The sequence below is a fragment of the Trichosurus vulpecula genome, chromosome 2 (assembly GCF_011100635.1).
Source record: "Trichosurus vulpecula isolate mTriVul1 chromosome 2, mTriVul1.pri, whole genome shotgun sequence".
NCBI classification, from domain to species: Eukaryota; Metazoa; Chordata; class Mammalia; order Diprotodontia; family Phalangeridae; genus Trichosurus; species Trichosurus vulpecula.
Window position 1 is genome coordinate 4,227,794 of NC_050574.1, and position 12,469 is coordinate 4,240,262.

Here is a 12,469-nt window from a genome sequence, read left to right on the forward strand (position 1 = left end):
CCATGCTGGTCAGCACCTGCTCTGCAGCTGTAACAACAGTGCTACTTGAGGCTACTGTGGCTACATAAGACCAGCAACAACCCCAGCACACAGGAGGGCTGCTAGCACAGGTTCTTTGATTTGCTTTTCTAAGGAAAGCAACTTTAAGGCATTTATAATCTTACTTTAATTAAACAAACATATATCATTCACTTAGTTCAGGGGGAAAAGTCAGCACCCTGAACTTCACAGCAAATACAAGCAGAAATTATATAAACAGAACACAAATCAGCAGACAGGGCTTCTAACTGTCTGTCCATAGCAATATAAATATAGTTACCAGAAAGAGAAGAATCAACATCTGGGTTTTCAAAGCCTGGGGGCTCCTTAATGGCTACCCAGAGTCTCCTTGGGCCAAATCACAGGAAAGCTCTTCCGGTGAGTGAGCCCCAAGCAAAATGCTAATCTCAGAGTATATATACACTTCTTCAGAGTCAGAGGGCATCACAACCATGTGACTCAAACCCATGTGACCTAGGCCTTCCCATGACTTAAGCAGGTCATCAAAGACTCCTGAATCAATCAAAGACTCTTGATTGAAACAAAGGCAAGACTCAATCAAAAGCACTGGATCACCGGAGCGCTGAGAAGCACTCAAAACAAAAAACAGCAAAAAGTCCCACTTTGCTTGCCATTCCAGCAGCTTACAGCCTCAGAGAGTTAGGTGATAGGAACACCCAATTTGAGAGGTGAATCCACTTTCCCAGGGCTCTTCTTCCTCATATTGGAGAAATATGGATGTACCTGTTGTTTCCTCTCCCTTCATCTGTGACCTTCCTTACTCCATCTCTGTATTTTTTAAACTCCTTGTTTTATCCTCTGCTCTAGCCCCTGGTTAGAAGGAAAGAGGATACCAACAAAGTCCCCAGATCCTCATCCCTGCTCTGCCCTGCCCTGCCATGCCAAGGTCTCTCTCCCACACCCATCAAGGGCAAAACTGAGGCAGAGAGAATGAGGTAGACATCTATGAAGAGGTGGAGACCAAAAGGTCCTGGCTTTTAGCTCCTTCCAGTTCTAATTAATTTAGTTTATATTTTTTCCCCTGGGAGGGGTGATCACTAAGGTTGAGGATGCCTACCTGGCTGACAGGAGTCTAGAGAGACTTCCTTAAAGAGAGGCATTTGGGTCCAGGTTTGGAAGAAAGAGACCGAGGGAAGACGTTTCTCTTTCCTTGGATCTGACCCACCAAGATTGCTGTGTGCTGCCCAGTTCTCATCTTTATTGTACCCATAAATCTTCACTGCTAGTCCCAGAGTCACCTGATGGGACAATCAAGTTACTTGCCCCTTTTAGTTCTGAACCATAGTTGAATTTGGCCAGAGTATATTTATAAAGGAAAGAGGATCATTTACAATTTCATTAGTGAGTTGGAGGAAAGCATAGATAGCTTCCTATTCTGGTTTGTGGCAGATAGGAAGCTATGGACCATGGATGGTGACCTACTGGTCCCTTAATATCTTGGACCTTCATGGAGGCTGGGGCTCTCATACTCTCTCACCTCTCATCACCTCTGAGTGATCAAATAGTGTCAGTTCAAGCTCCCTAGTGCTCTCACATCCAGCCCTTTCTCTCCCACTCTCAGAGCCAACATGGTAGATTTAGCACTCATCACCTCTCCCCTGGACCATCATAATAGCCTCCAACTTGGCTTCCTGGATCTCAGGCACTTCCATCCATCTTCTGCCACACAGCTACAGAATGAATATGCAGCAGAGGCCAGCCCCTAATCCTTCAATGGCCCACTTTTACCCAGAGAACAAATACAAACCCAGCCTTATCATTCAGAGCCCTCCACAGTCCCCTTAACTCACATAGAATATTTCCTCGCCTTGTCTTCCCTTCTCCCGTATCTGTGCACGAAGATTCCCTCCTCATTTCCACCTGCAGTGATCATAATTCATATTTAAAAGGTGCTTTCCTTACAGCAGCCCAGGGACACAGGCAGTACAACTAATTTTATTCCCATTTTTCAAATGAGGAAACTGAGAAACAGCAAGGTTATGTGACTTAGAGAACAAAGCTAGAAAAGTGTCCAAGACTGGACTCAATCTTAGTTCTTCTAACTCCAAGATGGTTCTCTTTTTATATCACCATGGGAAACCCTGCTCTTCCTTCAGGTTTCAGCCCAGGTACCTCCAGGAAGCTTTCCCTTTTCCTTCTAGCTGAAAATCCTCTCTCTCTCTCTCTCTCTCTCTCTCTCTCTCTCTCTCTCTCTCTCTCTCTCTCTCTCTCTCTCTCTCTCTCCTTTGATTTCCTAGAACACCATGTCTAGATTCTTGTTCCACCTTCATAGTATACTTTTTTGAGCTTTTAAAAAAATGTTGCTACCCTATCCCCCTTCTCCTTCGGACCACCCACCAAACTAGAAACACACACACACACACACACACACACACACACACACACACCTCTTGTGTCAGATATTCACAGTAAATCAAAACATTCTGTTATTGGCCTCACCCAAAATTTCACATCTTATTCTGCATCTTGAGTCCTCTTCTCTCTCAGGAGGTGGACCTTAAGCATCATGGTTGATCCTTGCATTCAGCAGGGATCTTCAGGCTTTCCAAGCTGTTTGTCTTTACGATGTTCTTGTTAAGTATAACTATGTGTTCTCCAGTTCTGCTCAACTTCCCTCTGCATCAGTTCAGATATCTTCCCAGGATTCTCTGAAACTGTCCCTTTCATCATTTCTTAAAAATATTCCATTACATTCATGTAAGATCATTCATTCAGCTATTCCCCAGTGGATGGGCACCCCCTTTGTTTCCAGTTCTTTGCTATAACAAAGGCATATCACTGTCAACATGTGCATTTATTAAGCACCTACTATGTGCCAGACCCTGTCTTAAGCCCTGGGGATACAAAAAAGGGCAAAAGATAGTTCCTGCCCTCAAGAAACTTATAGTCCAATGGGGGAGACAAGAAGCAAATACATACAAACAAGGTATTTATCACGTAAATGGAAGATGATCCCAAATGCACAGCTAGAAATATCTGTCTCCATATGATGACCACATAATATCTCTCTGGGATCATGTCTATTTGCATGCTTATCATTACAACAAGCATTTATCAAGTGCCTACTATATTCCAGGCCCTGGACTAAATGCTGGGGATACAAAGAAAAGCAAAAGACAGTCCCTGCCTTCAAGAAGCTCCCAGTCTAATGAGTTATTAGCTCCTTGGGCACAAAGTCTCAGTTTCTTCCCTTCCTTATATCTCCTGTATCCAGCCTGCTATTTGCTGGTTTATAATGAATGTTTGTTGACTTCGATTGAATTGGATGCTAGAATCAGGACCCAAAAAGATCTCAGCAAGCTAAATCCAATAAGATAAAATTGAATATGTATAAATGTAAAATCTTTACTTGAGTGAATAATTTGCTGGTAATTTGGAACAAGAGATGTGATGGCATGCTCATCATCAAATCTGCAGATAACACAAAACTAACAGCCTGGATAATCGCATCAGAATCCAGAAAGATCTTGCCAGGCTAGAGCATACACCTGAATCTAAGAAAAAGGAATTCAACAGGGACAAATGGAAAGGAAGTGTCATATTTGGGGTCAAGAAATGGACCTCACACATACATGGACACAAAATGCCTAGTTCAACAGTGGGACTTACGGAAAAGATTTGGGGGCTATAGCGGACCATCGACTCTCTGTGAACTAACATAGGAGACAGCTAGAGAGACTGCTGGCCTGAGAGTCAGGAAGACTTCATTTCAAATCCAGCCTCAGACACTAGCTGTGTGACCCTGGGCAAGTCACTTAACCCTCTCTTGCCTCAGTTTCCTCATCTGTAAAATGAGCTGGAGAAGGAAATAGCAAATCACTTCAGTATCTTTGCCAAGAAAATCCCAGATGGGGTCCCAAAGAGTCGGATACAAATAGAAATAACCAAGCAACAACACGTACAGATATGGAAACGGATACACACACGTAATAATATGCTTTATTATTTATTATTATATATTCACTATAACATTTATTATAAATATGTTTATTATGCATTGAGGCTCACAAAGGATTTTCTTTACAATGCCATGGGTCTAAGTAGGATAACTCTAATTTATCCACATTTTACAGATGAGAAAACTGAAGCTTCCAGAGGCAAGTCACTTGCCCAGGGTCACACAGTTAGCGTAAGTGTCAAAGTAGCATCTGCACCCAGGATTTCTATCTCCTGGTCGAGTTTTTCCCACTGCACCACGCATGCATTTATAGAAAAGTTCTGGCTGGTCACAGTTCAGATGAGATGACCTTTGAGAACCCTCCAGTGCTGACTGAGAGTCTAGCATCTCTCTAAAGATAGGATGCTGTAACCAAGAGCTGTGGTAGATGCAGCATTTCCTGGTTTAAGTAAATCTCCCCATGAGCCCATCTGGAAGTGAGACCCACTTCCTGAGGCGCAACTCATGGGAAGCCCCGCCGAGGTCCTCGCTTTCTCTCCCTGCCAAGCCTGCACTGAGCCTTCTTCTCCAAACACCCTCCTAGCCCATGAATGTTGGAATTGGAAGGGCCCTCAGAGATGGGGGTGGGACCTCACATGCCTGCCGTGCTTTCAGGCTTGCAAAACTCTTTTCATCCATTTTCCCAATGAGATTCACAGCAACACGATGAGGCAGGGCTAGAGAATAGTAAAATTATTAGGTAATAATAGATACCAGATCTCCATTTTACAGACGAGGAAATTGAGGCTTACTAATGTTAAGTGATTGACCCAAGGTCAGATAGCTAATAAGTGTCTAAGACAGGATTTGAATCCGGCTCTTCCTGGGTCCAGATCTAGCCCTCTATCCCTAGGGCCATGCTACTTTTCATATAATGTAGTTAAACACCCTGCGGATTGACAGATGAAGAAATCGAGCCCCAGAGACAGTCACCTCACAAGTTGGTGGCACAAACCTAGCCCTTTATATCCAGTGGGTCTTTCTGGTTTCTAGATTTCCTCTTTCCCCCACCTGCCTTGCCCACTTTCTGGCAAATCACATTAGTCATTGACCGGGCTGTAATAAGTGGCACGATCCCAGCCTGGTATCAGGCCTGCCCTCCCCTCTACTGATCACTACTGGACCCCCCCAGCCACTCTCCAACTAAGTGGGTAAGCTGGATTCGGTTGTGATAGAAGCAGCCCACTGCCCAGGCTTGGGGGGCCTGGCCATTGGATTGTAAAGATTCAGACCCAGAAGAGACGTTAGAGGAAGGGAATCAACACTGATCTAGTGCCCACCATGTGCCAGGCACTGAGCTAAGAGCTTCCCCTCCAAAAAAATCTCATTTGGTGCTCACAATGACTCTAGGAAGTAGGTGCTGTGATCATCTCTATTTTACAGTTGAGGGAACTGAGGCAAACATGGGTTAAGTGACTTGCCCAGGCTCACGCAGGTTAAGTGTCTGAGGCTGGATTTGAACTTGGGTATTCATGACTCCAGGCCCAGCACTCTGAGAATTATCTATTCTAACCCTGCTGCCCTCAGATGCAGAAAATCACCTCTGGAGGGCACTCAGATAACTCTAGGGTCGCCCTCCAGAGGGTGCTGCTCCAACAGAGGGTGCTGTTAGGCCCCTTTTTAGGAAGGACCTAGACACCCAGAGTGTCCAGAAGAGGCTAACTGCTATCATGCGCAGACTCCACACAAGGCCATCAGAGGGTCAGTTGAAGGAGCTGGGAGGGGCACAGGAAAGCTGTCTTCAGGCAGGATGGCCATGTGCAGTGACCACACTCAGTATTAGATTCCTGCCACTGACGCCCTGTATGACCTTGAGCCATTCAGGACTCTGGGGCTGCAGGGGGTTAGCCTCTCTGACCCCTCCCATGACCCTTTGATGACCCAGACTCCCATCTGTCTCTGCCCAGCTTCCTGTGCTGCTCCCCAAGGTTCGAATCCTTCCACTTGTGAACCCTCCAAGTATTCAGAGGGCTTATCATGGGGAGGAAGAGATCCAGCAGAGCTGATTCTGTTTAGCTGCAGAGCAGACCTCTCAGCAGCAATGGCAGGGATTCACAGGGAGGCAGATTTGGGCCCTCCATCGGGAAGGACTGGCTCACAAAGAGAGCTCTCCAGAAGTGGGACGGGTTGTCTTGGTAGGTAGTGAGCTCTCTGTCACTGTAGCTCTTCAAGCAGAGATGCTATGGAGAGGATTCCTTTTCATGTGTAAACTGAACTGGTTCTCTCTTCGGTTTCTTCCGCCTTTGAGCTTCTAAGATTCTAGAATTCTAGATACCAAGGAACTGGGCCAGCTGGGACCAGAAGGCCTTAGAGTGTTAGTAAGAGCAGTCCCAGGGCTTGAGGTGAGCCCCGAGCCCAAGGCTCAGCCGTTGCTGAATCCAGCCCACTGGGCATGAGTGAACCAGGGCTTAGAGATAGGTGTGGACAGCTGGAAGCTTATGCCTGCTCCTGTTTAGGGCAGGGGCAGAGAACTATGCCTTCCACGAGCTCAAGTTAATAATCACTAACATGTCATCTTCGAGTTTTTAAAGCCCTTCCCACCCTGCTCCTTTTCACCAACATGGGGGAAGGTAGTGATATGCTATTATCCCCATTTTAGAGACGAGGAAAGTGTGCTGGTGGCGGGGATTCGTGGTTCAGTGAAGGTTTGGGCTGGACTTGGGGTCTAACCTTAAGTAATTCACTTTCCTTTCCCCAAGAGGATGTTGGACCAGATCTCCAACTTAACCTGTGTAGCCTGAGGTGACTTACTCCCCATCTCTGGGGCTCAGTTTCTCCTGGGTAAAATTAGCAGATTAGACTGAGGGTCTCCTCAGTCCCTTCCAGCTCCTAAGTGTTTTCTCACCCTTCCTGTGTGACCCCTTGATTTTAGAGGGGAGTTAGGAAGGGCTGGATGACAGTCCGAATTTGCTGCCACTGCCCAGCTTCAGGGCCAAGGATACAGAATGTCTCCAGTTTACTTAGCATGCCCCCACCTCAGGCTTGGGTCTTCTGGAATCTTGGTCTCACTAGCAAAGTTCCATTAAGTGATGGTGAAAGACTCTCTGCCCTGACTTTTCCCCTTCTCCTCCTGTGTCCTACCCCAGACTCCTGGGTCCCATGCCGCGTATCCCTTGCTTATCCAGGTCCTCTGACCACCCCATCGCCCATCAGCACCTCCTAGTTGTACCACGAGGGACCCCCACCTTGAGAACTAGCAATCTGCTCATCACTTGTTGGCAGTATGATCTTGGGCAAGTCACTAAGCTTCAGTGTCCGCATCTGTAAAATGGGAGGTATTCTTGCATTACCTGAGATGTGCATATAAAGTGCTTTGCAAATGCCATGCTCCATAGGAAAGTCAGCTCTGTGCCTTAATTCAGCCAACAAACTGGATAAGCACCTACTGTGTGCTGGGCCCTGTGCTTGCTCCTTGGAGAAGACCCAAAGGCATGGGCAGTCCTTGACCCCCAACCACTTCCAGGCCCTCAGAGGCGTCTTGGGAAGAGCGCTGGGCCTGGGAGCAGAGGGTCAGGATCAGATGTCAGTCTCTCCATCTTGGTCCACCTCCCTTTTTTCTTCTGTTCAGTAAGACATTTGCTACTACAGCATCTTGTGTGCCTATAATCCTATGATCCCAGTGGAGAAGCCGGGGACTTCCAGCTGGAAGGGGCCTTAGAAACCTTCTAGTACAAGCTTCTCATTTCATTGAGGAAATGGACACACAGATGATTTCAGTAGTGAGTAGCAGGGCTGGGTCCTGTGCCCTTTGCATCCATCCCTAGACAGACACACAGGCCATGTAGATTAGGAGGTGCACAAGGTCAGTCAGGAGGGCCCTGAGATCAGCTGAGGGAGTTGGGAGCATCCCAGGCTTCCTGGGGGAGGGGAGGCAGAACGCCAGCAGGGCCCCAGGGCGGCAGCGTGTCCTAACTGGCTTTCCAACCCTTCCCCTCCAGGTGATCCGAACTGATACCTTTAAACATCTGCGTCATCTGGAGATCCTTCAGCTGAGCAAGAACCTGGTGAGAAAGATTGAGGTGGGCGCCTTCAACGGCCTGCCCAGCCTCAACACGCTGGAGCTCTTCGACAACCGGCTGACCACGGTGCCCACGCAGGCCTTCGAGTACCTGTCCAAGCTGCGGGAGCTGTGGCTGCGCAACAACCCCATCGAGAGCATCCCCTCGTACGCCTTCAACCGGGTGCCGTCGCTGCGGCGGCTGGACCTGGGGGAGCTCAAGCGGCTGGAGTATATCTCGGAGGCCGCCTTCGAGGGGCTGGTGAATCTGCGTTACCTCAATCTGGGCATGTGCAACCTGAAGGACATCCCCAACCTGACGGCGCTGGTGCGGCTCGAGGAGCTCGAGCTGTCCGGCAACCGGCTGGACCTGATCCGGCCGGGCTCCTTCCAGGGCCTCACCAGCTTGCGCAAACTCTGGCTGATGCACGCCCAGGTGGGCACCATCGAGCGCAACGCCTTCGACGACCTCAAATCCCTGGAGGAGCTCAACCTGTCCCACAACAACCTGATGTCCCTGCCCCACGACCTCTTCACGCCCCTGCACCGGCTGGAGCGCGTGCACCTTAACCACAACCCGTGGCACTGCAACTGTGACGTGCTCTGGCTGAGCTGGTGGCTCAAGGAGACGGTGCCCAGCAACACCACGTGCTGCGCGCGCTGCCACGCCCCCGCCGGCCTCAAGGGCCGCTATATCGGCGAGCTGGACCAGTCGCACTTCACGTGCTACGCGCCGGTCATCGTGGAGCCGCCGACGGACCTCAACGTCACCGAGGGCATGGCGGCCGAGCTCAAGTGCCGCACGGGCACCTCCATGACCTCCGTCAACTGGTTGACCCCCAACGGGACCCTGATGACCCACGGCTCGTACCGTGTCCGCATCTCGGTCCTGCACGACGGGACCCTCAACTTCACCAACGTCACCGTCCAGGACACGGGCCAGTACACATGTATGGTGACAAACTCGGCCGGCAATACCACGGCTTCCGCCACCCTCAATGTCTCCGCTGTGGACCCCGTGGGGGCGGGTGGTCCCGGCGGGCCCGGGGGCTCTAGCGGGGGAGGCTACACGTACTTCACCACAGTGACCGTGGAGACTCTGGAGACCCAGTCTGGTGACGAGATCCTCCTGCCCCGCGGGACAGAGAAGGAACCCCCAGGGCCCACGACAGACGGAGGCTGGGGTGGGCCCCGAGGCCCCGGCGAGGTGGGAGGACCTGCCTCGTCCTCCACCACGGCGCCTGCCCCGAGGTCCTCCCGCCCCACAGAGAAGGCGTTCACGGTCCCGATCACGGACGTGACCGAGAATACCCTCAAAGACCTGGACGACGTCATGAAGACCACCAAGATCATCATCGGCTGCTTCGTCGCCATCACCTTCATGGCCGCCGTGATGCTGGTCGCCTTCTACAAGCTTCGCAAGCAGCACCAGCTCCACAAGCACCACGGCCCCACCCGCACCGTGGAGATCATCAACGTGGAGGACGAGCTGCCCGCCGCCTCCGCCGTGTCCGTGGCCGCAGCCGCTGCCGTGTCCGGCGTGGGCGGGGGCGGGGACAGCCACTTGGCCCTGCCCGCCCTGGAGCGTGACCATCTCAACCACCACCACTATGTGGCCGCTGCCTTCAAGGCCCACTACAGCAGCAACCCGGGTGGCGGGGGCTGCGGGGGCAAGGGGCCCCCCGGGCTCAACTCCATCCACGAACCTTTGCTCTTTAAGAGCAGCTCCAAGGAGAACGTGCAAGAGACACAGATCTGAAGCCCTGGGCCACCCAGTGGCAGCTCCCTGGCGTGGAGGGGACGTCGTCGGGGTGGGGGAACACGGCTGGGGACACAGAAGCCCCCAATCTCCTCATTGAGGGGGGGAGGCGAAATCTTGGACCTTTGGACCCTTCACCCGCCCCCACCCCTGTCCTCTGGGACGTGAAACCCTCCCGATGCCCTGCAGGGAAGGGGGGGGAAGGGGGCACCCTGACCATTTGATTCCTGGTTTGCATCCCTGACTCCCCCAGAGTGGGAAGCCCTGGTAGGGATGGGAGTGTTGTCGGGGAGAAGGGGATGGGAGCGACATCGGGACTGGACCTTGTTGGGGATTCTGCAGTAGCTGCCCCCACCCTCTCTATAGCACCAGGGGATGTGGGGTTTGGAAGAGGTCACCAAATCCCTCCAGGTCTTTCCTCACCCTCCCCGGCTTCCCCAATCCACCATCCCCACCCCTGCCAACCTTCAAGGGGAGAGCTTTTTTTAGGGGCCCTCTCCCCCAACCCCATTCCCCCACAACCCCCTTTTATGGTTCATTTTTGCAGTTTGATGCCTTCCCCTCCCTCCCTTCCCTCCCTCCAAACTGAAGAGACAGATCGAATCACCTGAGCTCCTCCTACCCCTGGCCTGGTCCCTACCACATGCTAAGCTCCAAGCCCTGGCCTAGCCCACCCTGCCCTTTGGCTGGGGGGAGGGGGGAGCCCCAGTCCCCTGCCCCCCCACCAAAATCCTTCCCTTCCCCAAACCTGCTCCATAGACTTTTTTGATACTGAAGGGAGGTGTGTGTCGATGACTACCCTGCTCTGTAATTACTTTAAAAAAAAAAGAAAAAGTAAAAAAATTTTTTTGTCATGAAAAGTAGAGAGAAATGCAAAATTCATGAGAGAGAGAGAGAGAGAATGAACTGGAAGAGAGAGAGAGAGTACTGGAAGGAGAGAGAGGGAAAGAGAAGCTGCGTCAGACCTCTCCTTCCCCAGGCCTCAAACTCAGAAGACAAGATGATTAGTAAAGTCATCTCCCATTGCTACTGGGTTGGGGATGGGCTTGGGGCTCCCTCATCCCGGCCCTCTGACACAGTACCAGAGAATGCTAAAGATGGAAGAGTTTTCTGAAACCAAGCCCCTCATTTTAAGCTGAAGAAATGGAGGCTCAGAGAGAAGAGATTTACAAGGGTTGGTTTCCTGTCTGTGTGACCTTGAGCCCATCCCTGTCCCTCTATGTGCCTCTGTGTCTTACACTGGAAAGTGAAAGCATGAGGCGCCTTCCTACTTGTGACCCCAGTAGATCGGCCATTCTACTACTCACAAGCCGAGTTTAGAGGTCTGAAGGACGAGAAAGGGGGAGGTCTTTTGAATGTGGCTGTGTGTGTGTGTTTGTGTAGCTTTGTGTGACTCCTTTGGGATTCCTGGTAAAAGGATACTGGGGGAGCACCAAAGGATCCATCCACCCATACCTTGGCATCAGAGTAACAGCTGGAAGGGCCCTTAGAGATCTTTCAACTCCTTCATTTTGTGGATGAGGAAATCAGGTCCACAGGGGTCAAAGACCAGTCCAAGGCCCCCCAGGACATCTATGGCAGAGCTGGGATTCCAGTGGAGAGCTTCTGACTCTGTGTCCCCACCCTGGCTCTCTGATCCAACTGATCTCTCTCCTCTATGGTGTGTGTGTGTGTTTGTCACTGTTACTTTTACATGTCTCTCCAAGACTGTCGATGTCTCTCTGCATTTCTTCTTCATAGGGAGGGAAAGGAGGCATCAATTTGGGCAGTGTTGGGAAGAAGGGGGCAGAGATACAGGGAGACCAAGAGCAATACAGTTGAGTGTCTTTTGAGGAAAAGAGAGAAAAGGAGTAAGTCAGAGAGGCAGCTGCCAAATGCAGACAAAAGGTAGGGACAGAGATGGGGGGGGGGGCAGGGCTGCACAGCAACAGCAGTGGGGCTGGAAGAGGAAAAGATGGAGAAAAAGAAGAGGAACACTGAGATAAAGGGAGGAATCCAGAAATGGGGGGCCCTGGTCCCCCTCATCTCAGGGCACAGAGGGAAAAGGGCAGGGAGGAGAGGAGAGGAACCAACAGGGCGGGAGGGAGATCCAGGGCTGTGGAAACATGGAGACACCCAAAGGCAGCTCAGGAGAGGTTCCCAGATGCCAGAAGAGAGCACAAGGGGAGAGAGAGGGGGGCTTAGGCATCAGGCTGAGGGGGGAACAAAAGATGGGCATGGCAGCAGCATGTTTTCATCTATCCCCTACTTCTCCTCCCAGATCCATAGGGACAAGTACAGGTGACCCAGCAGGGAAGATCTAGATGGAGTCAGAAAGGTAGAGAGGGGGACAGGAAGAGATGTGGACGGGGACACACACACACGCGCACACACACACACACAGACGCAGTTACACTAAGGCAGAAACCATGCCCATATTCAATCTGATGAGAGAAGTTGGGCTGAGGACAAAGACACACACAGGAAGAAACATCGGCAGACAAGGAGTGATGGAGAAAAGGATCCCCTGAAAGATAACCCTGGGGATGTATCCAAGCTGATTTGGTCTGATGAGAGAGGGAAAGATGCTTCCAGACCCAAAAGAAGCGCAGGCGTGCGCTGAGCAATGGGTACAATCATAACCTTGGAGGCCATAATGCCCAGATTCAGTCTCCTGAGACCTGGTGACACAGCATTACACTGAGAGCCTCACCAGCACTCACCAAGGGACAGAAGT

At 51.0% G+C, this 12,469-nt stretch overlaps 1 protein-coding gene across 1 annotated transcript in view; it reads left to right on the forward strand.

Moving 5' to 3' along the window:
• LRRC4B (leucine rich repeat containing 4B) overlaps positions 1-9,753 on the forward strand; it is a 30,735-nt gene extending 20,982 nt beyond the window's left edge. Inside the window, exon 2 of the mRNA XM_036747442.1 lies at positions 7,936-9,753. Within this exon, the coding sequence (XP_036603337.1) occupies positions 7,936-9,753 (1,818 nt within the window). The remainder of the gene's footprint in view (positions 1-7,935) is intronic.
• The last annotated feature ends 2,716 nt before the right edge of the window (positions 9,754-12,469 follow it).